General features: G+C 47.9%; 1 protein-coding gene and 1 long non-coding RNA gene across 2 annotated transcripts; one reads left to right on the forward strand and one right to left on the reverse strand.

Annotated features, from left to right (window-relative positions):
- Positions 1-249: 249 nt before the first annotated feature.
- On the reverse strand, positions 250-13,537 carry UNC119B (unc-119 lipid binding chaperone B). The gene is made up of 5 exons (XM_017872107.1): positions 13,247-13,537; positions 10,499-10,612; positions 7,127-7,238; positions 6,824-6,996; positions 250-4,005 (listed from the first exon to the last, which is right to left on the reverse strand). The coding sequence occupies exons 1-5, from the start codon at positions 13,488-13,490 to the stop codon at positions 3,893-3,895; spliced, it is 756 nt and encodes a 251-aa protein (XP_017727596.1). The 5' UTR covers positions 13,491-13,537; the 3' UTR covers positions 250-3,892.
- Positions 13,538-13,728: 191 nt separating this feature from the next.
- LOC108529650 (uncharacterized) lies at positions 13,729-15,864 on the forward strand. The gene is made up of 3 exons (XR_001885604.1): positions 13,729-13,867; positions 14,305-14,482; positions 15,619-15,864. It is a non-coding gene; the product is annotated as an uncharacterized LOC108529650 (long non-coding RNA).
- The last annotated feature ends 1,030 nt before the right edge of the window (positions 15,865-16,894 follow it).

A 16,894-nucleotide genomic window follows, 5' to 3' on the forward strand; every position in this document is an offset into this window, starting at 1 on the left:
CCTTTAAAATGTGCATGTAAACTTTCAATTTACAAAGCCACTCACCCTGGAAAAATACAAAGCAAAAATATTAAGCCTCAAGTCCAGTACAATTCCTCAATCACCCTAGAAGCCAGCTATACTCTAGTTAAACTACTTACAGAAGGGCCACATAATAGCCAAAGTAAGAGAAACCTGGAGGCCCCACCCGCCCCTGCTCCCCTCAGCAACACAAGTGGCCCAACAATCAGGAGACAGGATAGGGAGAAGTACTGTGAAAATCTTTATTACTGTCTCTTGTGGCAAAATAACATTTTATACAAGTAAGTCACCTAGTTTACTTTGGACACAGACAATAAAAACTGGAATGTGATTTTGGGGAAGCGGGAAGGAGGAGGAAGGACAGATCAGGTCACTAATGTTTCTTATATTCTGTAAAAAATAGATTTACAGGAAAAAAATAGACTTTCACAACTTCAATGACTTTACACGGTCCTTTGTAAAACAAGGGGTAAATCCACCTCCACCAAATTCTTCTTGAGGCTGAGATGTTCTGTGACATGGAATGTAACACAATGGTTCAATGATTAGGCTCCTACACTAGGTACAACAGCACCTTATGCCACAGGAATCCTCGTGCACTGGGGTGAGGAGTCAGTCCTGTGAATTTCAGGACGCACTGTCCTCATCCCCAAACCTGGCATCACAGTGACAATGGCCATCAGAAGAAAGTGACTTTACAGAGGGGAAAAGAAGAGTATCCTGGACACGTACCGGTGGGGCAGGACACACTAAGGCAGGACTCACCCAGTTTGTACATTAGACACGGCCTATTAAATCCATTCCAGAAATGAGTTCCAGTTCAACTGAAAAAATAAACTGAAGATCGCCCAATCACTGCCATTTCACAAATTTCCAGTTTATGGTCAGCCCCAAATCACATTCTTCCACCCTATGTATTGGAAATCAAATGGCCCAAAGACTGACATGTCTTCAGGAAGTACATGCTTGAAAAATGTTTTCTCTGCAAAACAGTATTGGGCTAATACATAAGGAGACATACCCTACTTTAGCCCAAAACTTCTTTTACTTGTTATGTCCTGTTTACCTTTTAAAACATAAAATGAAATAAACTAGGATCTTCTTTGGAGAAGCTAGAAGGGCATTTTGGCCCAAAGGCTGTACAGGAAGAGGCTCTCTCTAGGAGATTGCAAGGCAAAGGAACAGAAGCAGGAAGGGCAGGCCCTGTGGCACCAGGTGGGCCTGCTACTCTGATGAAATGTGCTCCCAGCTCTTGATAGAGGGCAGGGTCTCCTATGCAGGTAGTTTTTTTGCCCCCTCCCATTGTATCACCCACAAGATACCTGCTATCAACAGTTCAGATTCCTTAATAACATGGCAGCCTGACTGGTTCTGTTACTTTCAGAGAAAGTACGCCTTGCAATTCTCTCCCCAACTCAAGTACAAAGGCTTGAATTTCAAACTCATACTGGTTAACACCCCAGAGTGGAATGCTTCTCAAGATTGCCTGAGCAGCTAGACACAGGCATCCACAGCCCCAGACAGAGAACACCAGACTTTCAGAAGCAGCAAAGCCCTGCCCTGCTGGGCATGGACCAAGCACTATCCGCACATGGTCTCCAGTGAGACTAAGGCAAGCTAACAAGGTAGAGGATACAGCACAACTCAAGCCAGACTGCCCACCTCCTCCTTCCTCTACATCCTCTTCCTAGCAAAAGCAAACACTGCAGATAAGAGATAGCCCACCAGTGTACTAGATACAGTCTGCCCAGGGGCACGTTCCAAGACACACTCTACTGAGCACAGCTCTGGGCAGCTCTAGAACCACATCCCAGATAATACTCAAATATCAAATAGTAGAAACTCTCCCACCTGGGCCTCTGTCAAAGAGAGAAGGGATTGTTGTTAAGCTTGACAGGAACATGCAAATCCTATTTGAGGAGCCACAATGAGAAACAAAAGGTGAGGAGACAGTGCTAACAGTGCTGGCATCTATCTGCCAATGAGGAGGTGGGAACAATGGCAATGCAGCTTTCCCCAGCAGCATAAGGGACAGAGCCACACGTAAGGCACCTGGATTTACAGTGGACTCCAGTTCTGAGAGTGGCCAGTCTGGTGATAAGGAACCCACTCCACAGGAGGCATGGTCTCTTCCCTCCCTCAGGGCTGAATCCAAGGCCAGCACACAGGGGTAAGCTAGGACCTTCTCAGTGGGAAAGCTGCCAGCACGTGGCATCACCAAGACTCTGGCCTGGTACAAAGCACTGGGCCAAGGTTTGGGGCCACTTTCTCTAGGGCCCACACAGGGGGCAGCACTGGTGGTGGATGCACAGGAACTTCTGTGGCCACACACTGTCTTTTCTGTCCCTGGCCCCCATACAGCCTTTCTCCCAAGCACTTCGGGACACTCTCCTGTCACAGGTACTGTGACACCTCACAGTCACTTACCAGATACCTGGTCCTTTCCTAGTGACATCCTTCTACTGATGCTAATTGGACCCTGGCCACATCAATCATCTCATCAGAGGGTTTGTGGAGTCTGTCCACTAAGGGTCAAAAAAATCAGAGGGTTTGTGGAGTCTGTCACTAAGGGACAAAAGCAGCCCACAGATGTGCGGGTAAACTTTTTTGAGAGCACATCACTCTGACAGGCCACCTCAGCCTATTTTACCCTTTCTGAACACCTAAAACAATTCTAACTAGCAGTATGAAGGATCAGACTGCATTACTTAACTCTGATCCACCAGGATAGTTCCAGAAACTACTTCAGTAGAAAGGTAGATAGGAAAACCCTCCTAAAAAAGAAATCTACAAAGAGCTTCGGAGCCAAATCCCCATCAAAAGCCGATCCTCCAGGCTGCACAGTGCAGAGAAAAGTCACATCTCTCCTTTAGAAAGCTGTTGCTGATTCGTAAGCATATCCTCCCAACGTAAGCCACATTAGCCCCAGGAAGCTGATTAATACTATCAGAAGTCTAACCGCATATCACATATGCTGGGAACACCACTGTCATTTTATAAAACCTTCCTAAAAGAAGTCTGGAAATAAAAAAACAAAATACAAGACCTGCTCTGGCCTCAAGAGATACTACTGTTCTGTGAGCAGAGCTGACACATTCTATTTCATGAGACTCAGAAGGGAGGAGCCAGGAGAGGCAGAGCAAGCTTGTCTGTCCTCCAAACTGAGAATAGAAGGTACTGCCAGGCTGAAACCTTGGTCTATTCCCAGGGTGGCTGGCTGAGACCCTGGAAGTCAGACAGAGCAGCAGCCTCTCCACAAAGTAGATCCTTCAGCTTGGGAGCATCATCCATTCCCTGGTGCCTCCACTCTTGGCACCTCTCCTCCCTCCCCACCCTTTCAAGTTTCTTCCAGTTGGTTTAAGACTTCACACAGACCGAGGGCAGACTGCACTGATGGCAATGCCAGAGGTGAGAGGAGGAGCTACCTGGAAGAGGCCTACCTTTCCACTTCCCAGAGCACTCAGGAACCTTAAAAGCTGCTGAACTTCTGGTGGGCCTGGACGGAGCCTTCTCACCAGGCACAGCTATGCCTGGAGACACAAAGGCTTGTCAAGACAACCAACAGGCAGCCAGACTACAGGAAAATAAACTTTTTAATCTGGATTCCAGGAGCCTTATCCTAACCTTTTACTTTACTATAGTACCTCTGCAACCTAAGGGGCAGGAAAAAAAAAAAGGGAAGAAAAAATACTGGGGAAGAAAACACAGCACAGTTTGGCAGCTCCTTTGGCGCACAGGAAACTGCCACCCCAGCCTTGGCTTCCTGGGGCCAGGTTCCAGATGTGTGTTGACAAATTGCAGCTTCAATCGCCTCCATGTGCCAGATCTTGTGGCCGCGGCAAAGCACCTCCCGTATCTACTACTGCAGCACTTACTGGCCTCCATTATAGGCATAATCAGCCTTGTTGTGCATTATCAGCTTGTTGTCAACAAAGTAGAAGCTGTCAGAGCGGGTCTCGTAAGGATTTTCAATCATCAGACGAACTGCAAGTCAGGCAAAGGGGGAAAAAAAAGCAAAGAATTATGTTTGAGTCTGCCCCACAGGGTAGGTGGGAGAAAACTTTGTATCCCCTCCAAAATAAGCCAGCGCTTCAGAGTATACTCTGCCAGAATAATGATGAGGTCAGAACACAGGGAGGCAGTCCTTGACAGCTGGAGAGACCACAGAGGCCCCCAAACTGAACATGATCTCCATTTCAATGTAAGGATGCAGTCAACTCTCCACCATGGCCTCATCTGTCATCTCCAGCCTGGATTCTTCAGCCAAGATACCAGGGAAATGTGTTCACCCTCTTCCCAACATGGATCCCACCAACCTATTTACTCAGGGCTCTCAGCTGACCAAAGTCAGCCCTGGCCTCTGGTCAGTGGCTCACCTCTAGACATTCCAGTCCAAATTCAGAAATCTGAGCCTCACTGTGCCCACCTCTACACACACCCCTGACAACCCAAGGAATCCTAAGTGGGAATGAGTGCAAGGAACACAGGGCAGGGAGCCTTCTCTGTAGACCTTTTGGGTATCAACTCGCAAATGATCCAGCAATGGGTCTGCCTGTCTTGGGATCTAAAGTTTTGTTTGTTCAAGCAACTGCCCAGACCTCTTTAACCATACTGGAAAGATAATTAACAGTCACTACCTCTTATCAGTTGTGAGTTAATGATTACATGCCATTTTGAGTCTTTAACCATACTGGAGAGTAAAGATAATACTACCTCTGATCAGTTGTGAGTTAATGATTACATGCCATTCAGAGTCCCCTGGAGGAAGTGCTGTTGCTCACCACAGTTCTCAAAAAGTGAAACTGATTTTTTAAAGTTCTTTGAACCCACCAATGCCAAAACTACTTGGTTTATATGCAGAATATTGCCCTCCAGGCTGATTTGGCTTCATGGGTAAAACTTATCACTATACATCATCTTTTCTTGCAAGTATCTACATATTCCAGCCAGCTTGGGAGGAGGGGTTCAAGTCTGAATCAGATGCTGTCGTCAACACCCTGCCCCACATCTCAGCAATCCTGATGTTACCTGGGAACTGCACTGCCACACAAGTAAAGGGTATCTGGTTTTCAGAATATGACAATTCCTAAGGACCTGGGATTCTGAGAAGAACAATCAGTGATGCCGACAAAGCAACTTAAGGCATCATTAGTCACAAGATTCCATTCACACCCTATAAATGCCTTGATTTTTCCCTACGTATTCACAAAGGATGTGTTCCTGAGGTGGGTAGGCCAAAGTCGCAGAAACTGACAAGGCCTGTTCTTTCTCTCGTTTGGTCCCCATCTTCCCTTGCCGAGGCTACAGGGCAGCAGCCTTCTCCCTCTGGTTCTCTCCCCAGGTTTAGGCCACTCTTCCTCAGACAGTACTTCCACCACCTTACTCCTGCCCCAAAATCTGCAACAGCCCCATTCCCTCCTGCTAGATCTATCTCAACACTTTATCCAATCAACTCTCTATCCTGCAGGGAATGGAAAAGAAGTCCTCAGGCCTTGATTCTATTTAGCCTGCAGTTTCACATCTAGCTCTGATTAAGAAAAAAGGGAAGGGCCAATGACTAAAACAATGGAAAACCATGACTAACGGTGCACAGGAGAGGTGCTTTATCTGATCAGAGTCCCAGGGATGGTCACAGGCCTCCTTTTATCTCCCTTAGGCACTGTCTTCCCACAGGAGGCATCTAAAAGGATGGCCTGTAATATTAAAACCTTCAGGCTGGCCGGGCGCAGGCACAGTGGCTCATGCCTGTAATCCCAGCACTTTGGGAGGCCAAGGCGGGTGGATCACGAGGTCAGGAGATCGGGACCGTACTGGCTAACATGGTGAAACCCCATCTCTGCTAAAAATACAAAAAATTAGCCGGGCATAGTGGTGGGCACCTGTAGTCCCAGCTACTCAGGAGGCTGAGGCAGGAGAATGGCATGAACCCAGGAGGCAGAGCTTACAATGAGCCGAGATTGCGCCACTGTACTCCAGCCTGGGCATCAAGATCAAGACTCCATCTCAAAACAAAAAAAAAAAGAAAAACCTTCAGGCCTAGCACAGTGGCTCACGCCTGTAATCCCCAGAACTTTGGGAGGCCGAGGCAGGCGGATCACGAGGTCAGGAGTTCAAGACCAGCTTGGCTAACATGGTGAAACCCCGTCTCTACAAAAAATTAGCCGGGCATGGTGGCAGGCACCTGTAATCCCAGCTACTCGAGAGGCTGAGGCAAGAGAATCACCTGAACCCAGGAGGCGGAGGATGCAGTGAGCCAAGACTGCGCCACTGCACTCCAGCCTGGGCGATAGGGCAAGGGGGCGGTGGCTCATACCTGTAATCCCAGCATTTTGGGAGGCCGAGGTGGGTGGATCATGAGGTCAAGAGTTTGAGACCAGCCTGGCCAACATGGTGAAAATCCGTCTCTACTGAAAATACAAAAACTAGCCAGGTGTGGTATAATCCCAGCTACTCAGGAGGCTGAGGCAGGAGAATCGCTTGAACCTGGGAGACGGAGGTTGCAGTGAGCCGAGATTATGCCACTGCACTCCAGCCTGGGCGACAGAGCAAGACTCTCTGTCTCGGGGGAAGAAAAAAAACAAAAACAAACAAACCCTTCATTGCTCCCATATGGGGCCGAGTTAGAGTTTGGAACAGGAGCCAGGAGCAATAGGAAATGAGAAGCCTGAAGTCAAATGACTAGATACGCATCATGTCAGCACTGCCATGAGACAAAGCCAGGGCGCTGGACCAGATGGGTTTCAAGGTTTGTTCCTTGTAGCCCTCAGAATCTAGAGTGCTGTAAGAGTCAGGGGATACATACTGACATCCTCCGAAAGCTGGGGAAACTCATAGATATGTTCACAAGTGTTCCTACTGCTGGGGATGCAGAAGCCAAAATCAAAGTCAAAGTTTTTCAGCAAGTGTTCCCGGAAATAGTGCCGTTCGATCATCCGGAAGTTTGACACAGGTTTGTCTCCCACTGTGAACTCCACCCTGGAAAATAAATCTCTGTAAGCCTGACTTTGCCTCCTCCCTCCTCTAAAGCCATCCCAAAACCCAACAGAAAACACTCTTCTCTGTGAACAAACAGAACATTCTTCCCTCAAGTAGTAATGGTACTCACGTAGCCCCGACTGTCCGGAGGCGGAGAAATGCCGGTGTGAACTGATAGCGGACAAAACGTCCTGCACTGATGTCCACGTCTCCACCTCCCTCCTCCTCATCCTCCTCCTGGTCTGAAAGAGCACAGAATCTTCAGTGCACCATCTCAGCATTCTCAATCCAAGAGTTCCATCACCAGTCCCAACATCACAATGGCAACCAGTTCCCAGTAATCACACCAACAAGAAGAATGGCCAGTGTTTACTGCTCACTTGCTATATGGCAGGACGCTTGCTATAGGGCAGGTTCCTCCCCTCACAACAACCCTGTGAGGTGTTACTGTCTCCATTTTACAGATCAGGAAGCTCAAGTTCAGAGAAGTCAAGTAATATGTCCAAAGTCCCTCAAGCAGTAAGAGGGGGGAACAAGGATTTGAATCCAGCTCCCTCTGACTCAAGGCCTATTCTTCAACACTAAGCGATTAGCCTTTTTTAATAGTTTGAGAGCTTACACCATATCCTAAGGGTGAAGCCTGAAACACAAGCTGGGAAATGGGCCCCTGACATGGTCTATATTATACAGCCTAGGTCTGTAGCTAAACAAGTTGAAGCGCTAGCACCAACCTAAAAGAATGAGGCTACAAAAGTTGACACTTATCAAGAAAGTTATTTCAATGAATACAGAAATTTCTGACAGGCTGCAAAGATAAACCACTAAAAATACTTTTGCTATTTAAATAGGAGACATCGACCTACAGCCTTGAGATACTATAGTTCCTTAACTGATGTCTACTTCTAGGTCATACCAGGCCTAACCCTTTGACCACCTGGGAAAGGGTGAAGCAGATGTGGGGGCCTCCGCCTCTACAAAGTTAATGCTGGTCTCCGGCCTAGTCCACTCCTGAACCCAGGAGATGAAAGATTTGTAAAATTAATCAGAGGGCTGGGCGCAGTGGCTCACGCCTGTAATCCCAGCACTTTCAGAGACCGAGGCGGGTGGATCCCCTGAGGTCAGAAGTTTGAGACCAGCCTGACCAACATGGAGAAACCCTGTCTCTACAAAAAATACAAAATTAGCCGGGCGTGGTGGTGCATGCCTGTAATCCCAGCTACTCGGAAGGCTGAGACAGGAGAATCGCTTGAACCCGTGAGACGGAGGTTGCAGTGAGCCAAGATTGCGCCATTGCACCCTAACCTGGGCAACAAGAGTGAAACACCGTCTCAAAAAAAAAGAATCAGAGAATAAGCATTCTAATTCTAATGTGAATAGGAGTTAGTACCCCCCAGTGTCCAGTGAGGACATTTTCTCCAGGTCTAAGCCGTACATGGGTACAACATAAGAGAAGTCTTTTTCAGCATCAAACATCTCTGCCTTTGACAAGCCCAAGAGCAACTGGGCAACCAGGCTGAGTAGGGGTTCAACCCCAGAGACTCTAAAACCCCGGCTCCAACAATGTCATTCAGAGAGAGTTAGAGCAAATCTTGGGGATTCAAATTCATCAGAACAAGTGCTGCAGAAAGGTACTGATTCAGTGTGAGGATATTCTATTGTTTATATTTACTGCTTTATTTTAAGATAGGGTCTCACTCTGTTGCCTTCGCTGGAGTGCAACAAAGTGATCACAGCTCACTGCAGCCTTGATCTCCCAGGCTCAAGCTATCCTTCCACCTCAGCCTCCTGAGTAGCTGGGACCACAGGCGTGTGCCACCACGCCTGGCTAATTTTTTTGTACTTTGTACAGATAGGGTTTCACCGTGTTGCCCAGGCTGGTCTCAAACTCCTGGGGCTCAAGTGATCCGCCTGCCTCAGCCTCCCGAAGTGCTGGGATTACAGGTGTAAGCCACCGCACCCAGCCTCAATGTGGGGAATATTCCAAGTGAATCAAGATCCTTAAATGTAAAAACTAAAGAGACTGAAAACCAAGATACTTTACAGTATCTTTAGCTGACCTTCTTGAAACAGTTCTGTCTTATACTGAAATGACAACTGAGTCTAATCCAAAACCACATACCTGTAGTAGGCCTGGAGTCCTTGAAATGTCCCAGGTACTGTGATATGTGGCTTAGGGATGAGAACACCATAGACCCAGGAAGCTAGCTGGTCTTGATGTGACCATCCCAATAAAAAACCACCCATGAGCAACCAGGCGCAGTGGCGCACGCCTATAATCCCAGCACTTTGGGAGACCAAAGCAGGTGAATCACAAGGTCAGGGGTTCAATACCAGCCTGACCAACATGGTGAAATCTTGTCTCTACTAAAAATACAAAAAGTAGCTAGGCGTGGTGGCAGGCACCTGTATTCTCAGCTACTTGGAAGGCTGAGGCAGGAGAATCTCTTGAACCAAGGAGGCGGAGGTTCCAGTGAGCCAAGATCATGCCACTGCACTCCAGCCTGGGTGATAGAGAAAGACTCTGTCTCAAAACAACACACAAAAAAAACCCCACAAAACAACAACAACAACAACAACGACAACAACAACTACCCATGAACTTGAGCATTTAGGTGCCTTGGTCAGTATTAGATTATGATAGCATAAATACCACCAGGTAGGGGTGAAATTGGGGCCTTATCAAATTTGCAGGCTCTAAGTAGCAAATCAGATGAGAAACACTGCAAAGTAAGTTTAGAAACCACACTGATACTATGAGTATCTGTACCAGTATTCTAACAAATGACTAACTCCAGGGGGCGCTAAACCTCCAGTGAGGTGCTCCAAAGGCTCTGTGGTCTCTTGGATAGAATGAATAACCCCCACACTTTTTATCACAAGCACAGGAAGCAGCTATCAGAGGCTAATTTAAGGAACCCCAAGTAGTTGAGTTCCTGGGTCTGTTCTTCCAGAAAATGGTTGAGATTAAAATCCAAAACAGGTCTGGGAAATCCAAGGCACTACGTAAAGGAGAGTGAGAAGATGGCTCAAACTGCCTCGTGTCTGGACCAGAATCCTCCCTATCATCCTCCAAGAGGGCTCTAAGCTCAGGTGAGTTTTCCTCATTATAGTTTAATTTCAAGGATTCCTTTCCCAACTGGAAGCAACATAAGATGAACCAGCACAGGGCCTTAGGAAAGTGCCGCTTGGGAATTCTAGGCCTCAGATGCTTCACTGTAAAATGAAGATAACAGTAATTCCTCACAGAAGTGTGAGGATTACATACACTGATGTGCATAAAGATGTGGAACACAGTGACCAGCATAGAATAGACATCCAACAAACATCAGCCTCTGAACACAGCTTCAAACCACCATGCCTGGCAGGCCAGGCCACGGGAAGAGGTCACAGAAGAGGGACACACTGGAGTCCAAGAAACAGGATGCAGTGGCACACCAAGATTTGAGTTTCAAAGACCTTTGGCTCAAAACTGTCTACTGGTCACTACAACGTTGAGGCCTACCTGAAACGCAAGGTTTGGCAATCTCAAAAAGTACTGTCCCTGTCTCCAAATCTCGAATTTTGAAGCGGGTGAAATCAATACTGTAGATGTTGTCTTCGGGTTTACATAAATAATCTGAAAACGAGAGAGAAACCAACACTGTTAAATAATCCTCCAAAACTACCATTTATTTAATTCTAAAGTTTTGAAGCAAACTCAGATTTTTTCTTACACAATACACTTAAAATACTCCCAAAAATTTTGTCATGTGTTATCACCAGCAGAAGTTGTATGGACAGAAATAGGGGATCCAACAAAGAAAAAAAAGAACAAGGACTTGCTTTGGATGAAAAATTACAAAACTTTTAGAAACTAGGATAGAAAAGTGGATTTCTTTGGAAACACCTAAAAATCTTTCATTATCTATCAAGTTGGATGTCACAACAGGGCAGAGAACTTTTTATAGAATTCCAATCTAAGACATTTAAACCGACTTAGCGGATAATACAATGCTAGTTTGCCAACTGTCAGTGTAAAAAAGCCGAGATCAGCAAACTTTTCTGTAAAGAGCCAGATTTGAAATAATTAAGCTTTGCCGCCACATGGTCTCTGTCACAACCATTCAACTCTATTATTGTAGCCACAAAAGCATCCAGACAATACGCAAATGAATGAATGTGGCTATATTCCAGTAAAACTGTATTTATGGACACTGAAATATGAATTTTACATAACCACGTGTCTCAAGATTTTAAAGTTTTTTTCAACCATTTAAAAATGTACAAACCATTCTTAGTTTGTGGGTTACACAAAATCATACAGTAGACCATACATATTATACATATCCAGGCAAGAGGATACATCTGCCGGTGAAGGCATTAGGCCCAAATGACTAGAACCTGAGCAGCAAATTCGAATAATTCTAATCACAGCAAATTTCATTGATTTCTTTCTAGGATTATTCCGGATAGCACCTTCTCCACAACTCATTTTGATACTTGATCTTTTATTGAGTTAGTTGTTTTCGTGTTTTACAAGTTGTCTCTTTAGTAAGATGGCAAACTTGACAACTACTGATTATTCTGTAACTGCTAAAAAGGCTAACATCGGCTTTGGACCCTTAGAGGGTACTCAAATATCTGCTGGACAGAATGAACAAGACGTTAAGAAGAGTAACAAAGAGGTTGCCAGGCTCTAAGAAGCTGCACAGGTGGGTTTGGACAATGAGCAACAATCCCAAGCCCCCAGATAGGATCTGAGTGCCCACTGAGAATCCTGCTTAGGGCCAGGCACAGAATACCCTAACTCACTTGGGTGGCAAGAGAGGGCATGAGGTTACCAAGACCAGGTGCTGAGCATGTGTGTACTTTCAGAGCCCCAAATGAAAACTGGTTCAGAAAAAAAGCAGCTTTTTCACACAGTTTCAATAAAACTAGCAGGGATGTCTAAATAGCAAGAATGTCTAAAGATACACTCAGGCCTGCTAAAGACAGTCCCAACCCAAACAGTGTTGGGAAATGGGGGCATCCAAATATCTAGAATCAAATTAAAACTCTTTTAGGAGATGGAAATTCCCTTTCGCAGGGTGGACCAAGGCCCACTCCCCACAAACTTCCATTCCCAAATTACTAGAGCTGCCATCAGCAATCTGAGGTGAACCTGAACAGCCCTGGGCTGCCTGCTGTAGCAGTTCAGCAGACACCATGGCAGCCTTCGATCCATCCAGGGAATGCTGCTGCTGCCACAGGGTTAGGAGACTGCAAGCCAGGAGTGATGGGCAGGCCAAGATGGGCCTAACCAGGTGAGTGCACACTCCTGCAGGGAAAACAGCAGTAAGAGAAAAGACGTCAAGTCAGGGACTGACTTGGGAAAAAGGGAGATCACCAGATCACCCAGAGCAGGGACTGGGCAACATTTTTCTTCCCACCCATCCTCCCATCAACGAAGAAGCTTAGGATGGCTGCCTTTTGTGCAGGAAACGCAATTCTGAAACCCTGAAATCATTCTTAATTCAAGAGAATGTCAAAAGCAGGATTCACACGTCGAAGTTTGTACACACACTGAAACTTTATTTTTGTTTTAATGTGGCACAGTTTTAAATGAGCAGGAAATGCCACGGCTATGTGTCTGAGGAAGAACCCACCTGCACACTACGGGGCAACGCTCCGGACCCAAAGCGGGAGGGAGGCCCGGCAGGCTGCAATGGGGAGCGCTGCAATGGGGAGCGCTGCAATGGGGAGCGCTGCAATGGGGAGCGCTGCAATGGGGAGGGCTGCAATGGGGAGGGCTGCAATGGGGGAGGGCTGCAATGGGGCCGGCGGAGGAAGCAGGTAAGGCTTCTGGCCTGCCAGAGGGCTGGGGGCGCCTGGCTGAGCGGTAACTTCACTGATAGCCGGGGGTTCCAGGCTGAGGGTCCAAGGGCCCATTTATGAGGGGACCTCGGCCCCCGGCCGGCTCAGGAGGGTCCAGTTCCGCTGAACGGGGCCCTCTACCCAAACAGGTCCGGCAGAGCTGGGGAGCCGACCGGCCGAGGGGCATCCTAGCGTGGCCGGACTCACAGGAATGAGGTCAAGCCCAGGAGAGTCCTTCCCCACCAGAGCAACGTGACCAGGGAGGGGCAGAGCCCGGCCGGCGGGGCAGCGGGAAGTGCAGCCCGGCCGGCCAAGGGGGTCTGGGGGTACCCGCGAGCTGGTCGAGTGGCCGGGTCCGCTGAAGGCTCCGGGAGCCGGGCACGGCGCGAGGGGAGGGCGCGGCCCGCGCGGCACTCACTCTCGGTGACACGGCTGAGGCGCAGGACGTGCTCGGGCCGGATGGTGTCCAGCGCCAGCAGCTCCTGCTCCGTGACCGCTGCCCCGACGCCGTCGTCGGCCGCGTGGTGGGGCGCCTGCCGCCGCGCCTTCAGACGGTTCAGGACGCCGCCGCCCGCTTTTTTCTTCTCCTCCTTGCCAGCCACCAGCCCCCCGGGCCCAGCCGCCGAAGCCGCGGCCGCAGCCTTCGGGTTAGACCCGCTCATCGCTCCGCAGCCAAGATGGCCGCCGCCTCCACAGCGCGGTAACTATGGAGAGCGGGGCGCCCGGGGCCGGGGCCCGGGGCCCGCGGGCCGGGCGGGAGGAGGGGTGGGAGGGGCGGGAGGCGGGGAGCGGAGGGTGACGTGGGTATCCTTCGCACAGGTGGACCAGGGCACTCCTCCAAACTCCGATACCCCAGGATATACTACAGACTGCCATCAGCAACCTGACGGTGCAGTGAGCAGCCCTGGGCTGACTCCTATAGCCAATCAGCAGACGACCCAAGCGCCTTTGATCCATTCAGGGAATGCTGCTGCTGCCGCCACAGGGTTGGGAGACTGCAGGCCAGGAGTGATGGGCAAGCCAACATAGGCCTAACAAGGTGACTGCACACTCCTGCGGGGCCCAGGGGGCGGTGCTGCGGGTACCGCCCCAACTTTGGTCCTGCCAGGTGGAGGGCCTAGGGGTGGCTGGAGCCTTAGCACCCCCACTCCCCATCAGGCCCCCAAGGTCGTCCACGATGTTTAAATATATATGTTACGGTCAAATGAATTTACGTTATATAAACTTCCCTCCTCCTCATCCTCCTCCTGGTCTGAAAGAGCACACAGCATCTTCAGTGCACCATCTCGGCATTCTCAATCCAAGAGTTCCATCACCAGTCCCAACATCACAATGGCAACCAGTTCCCAGTAATCACACCAACAAGAAGAATGGCCAGTGTTTACTGCTCACTTGCTATATGGCAGGACACTTGCTATAGGGCAGGCTCCTCCCCTCACAACAACCTTGTGAGGTGTTACTGTCTCCATTTTACAGATCAGGAAGCTCAAGTTCAGAGAAGTCAAGTAATATGTCCAAAGTCCCTCAAGCAGTAAGAGGAGGGAACAAGGATTTGAATCCAGGTCCATCTGACCCAAGGCCTGTTCTTCAACACTAAACTATTAGTGGACAATGCATCTTGAGAAAATGTTTATTAATATATTTAGCATAGAAGGTAAGTTAAAGCAGTGCTTGTTTTGCAAAGGCAGTTTCAAAACAAACTTTCCAATGAGATTGCCATCCGTAAGCCCCACTGTGCCAGGTCCTAGGCTAGACATTGGGCTAGGCTGTACAGGACATGTAAGAGTGAGGGCAGGGATTGGGTCTGCCTCACCCCTGAATTGCCAGCAGTTCAGCTAATGCCTGACAAGTGGTAGGTGCTCAGTAATGACTGAATGAGAGCCTGAACAGTATCCCACTATGGAGGAGCTCCCACTTTTGTTAGAGAAGACTGTGAAGTACACAATTCATTATGTGACCCTTCCTCTTCACAAGGCAGGTTAGTATGAACTGGAAGACAAACTAGACTCACTGACTGCACTAAGCGATGCAGCAAAGGTGCTAGGAGAACACACAGGAGTGGTTTATACTGACCTGGCTGTAACAGCCTGAGGGCTTGGGAAGGTTTCGCAGAGGCAACATCTACACTGAGTTTTGGAAGTTAGCCATGACCTCACCAGTTGGCCAGAAGTGTGTCAACAGGGGGTTATGGTCTACCCTCTTCCACCCCAAGGGGCTCCTTCTCTAGGGATTCTAGATCTGTGCTGTTCTGTGTTGGAGGCCTGGGCCTGATGGATGCAGTGTGTCTGCTAGGTCTGACATCACCTCTCAGCTAGGCTAGAGTAAAATTGCAACCCTCCCCCAGAGCCTCCTGACGTTCTAGCCAGGCCTTCCTTGCTGAATCCCTCTCACCAAAGCCACCAAGACAGGCATCTCTTGGTTCCTGGACAAAGTCCACACTTGACCCCACCCCAGCTGCCCAACTGGGTGGCACAGTGTGTGGCCAAGTTCCTACCCAAATGCTGTCCTGTCTTTGAGAGATTAGCATATGGTGGCATTTAACTAACTGTTCAGGGAGACTTTAATAAATGTGTACAAAGAATTAAAGTCTTTCCTTTTGCAAACAACTCTTGTTAAACCACTCAACAGAGTGGTTACTGAAGAATTTCCAGAACTTTTAATATGCTCCTTGATTGTGAATGACCAAGAGGGTGGTTTAGCATGTGGCCATTTCCCATATACTTGTTTATGGAAACGTTGTTCTCATAGCACCAAGATTAGTTACTTGGACCCTGGCTTTTCTCTTTCTAGGGATGATGGCACATGTAACCTCCTCACCTGCAATTCCACATCCAGGAATATACCCTACACGTACGCACAGAGATTTATTATATTGACAAATTTCAATACATTACATTTGTATCCATTCATGTTACATAGAACTGTTTTTAAAAAATGAGATATATATATATATATATGTATGGAAAGATCTCAAACATATACTAAGTGGGGCAAAAAGCAAGGCACAGAATCCTATTTATTTATTTATTTATTTAAGACAGGGTCTCGGCCGAGCACGGTGGCTCACGCCTGCAATCCCAGCACTTTGGGAGGCCGAGGTGGGCGGATCACGAGGTCAGGAGATCGAGACCATCCTGGCTAACACGGTGAAACCCCGTCTCTAGTAAAAATACAAAAAAATTAGCCGGGTGTGGTGGCGGGCGCCTGTAGTCCCAGCTCCTCGGGAGGCTGAGGCAGGAGAATGGCGTGTACCTGGGAGGCGATGGAGCTTGCAGTGAGTGGAGATTGCGCCACTGCACTCCAGCCTGACAGACAGAGCGAGACTCCGTCTCAAAAAAAAAAAAACAAAAACAGACAGGGTCTCACTCTTGTCACCCAGGCTGGAGTGCAGTGGCACAATCACAGCTCACTGCATCCAGCCGAGAATCCCATTTATTTAACATAAAAAGTATATAAATATTTAGATGTGGGCTGAGTGTGGCGGCTCATGCCTGTAATCCCAGCACTTTGGGAGGCCAAGGTAAGCAGATTGCTTGAGCCCAGGAGTTCGAGACCAGCCTGGGCAACATGGCAAAACCCCATCGCTACTAAAAATACAAAAATTAGCTGGGCGTGGTGGTGCATGCCAGTAGTCCCAGCTACTCAGGAGGCTGAGGTGGGAGAATCACCAGAGCCCAGGAAGTCGAGGCTGTGTGAGCTGTGATCACACCACTGCACTTTAGTCTGGGCCATGGGAGTCAGACCATCTCAAAAAAAAAAAAAAAAAAAAAAAAAAAAAAAAAAAAAAAAAAAAAAAAAAAAAAAAAAAAAAAAAAAAAAAAAAACTAGACAGATAGACAGAGATATAGATATAAATATGTATTTGTAATTGTAAAGGAAGAGGTCTGGATATACATTAAAACATTAACCTTGATTACCTCTGGGGAGGAGAGTATCAGAAGAAGCTAAAGGAAATATATTCACTTTTGACATATTTAGAACTACTTCTGTACTGTTTTCTTCTGTACTGTTTTATCTCAAGCATATAATCATGGGCTGCTTGTATACTTTTTTTTTTTTTTTTTTT

This window comes from Rhinopithecus bieti, unplaced genomic scaffold (assembly GCF_001698545.2).
Source record: "Rhinopithecus bieti isolate Rb0 unplaced genomic scaffold, ASM169854v2 scaffold_6776, whole genome shotgun sequence".
In the NCBI taxonomy this organism is placed as follows: Eukaryota; Metazoa; Chordata; class Mammalia; order Primates; family Cercopithecidae; genus Rhinopithecus; species Rhinopithecus bieti.

Coding starts and splice junctions, on each gene's coding strand:
- UNC119B (XM_017872107.1), bottom strand. CDS start 13,490: ATGAGCGGGTCTAACCCGAAGGCTGCGGCCGCGGCTTCGGCGGCTGGG. Junction 10,613..13,246: donor CCTCAGCCGTGTCACCGAGA/GTGAGTGCCGCG, acceptor TCTCGTTTTCAG/ATTATTTATGTAAACCCGAA. Junction 4,006..6,823: donor CCAGCTTTCGGAGGATGTCA/GTATGTATCCCC, acceptor CCTGACTTGCAG/TTCGTCTGATGATTGAAAAT.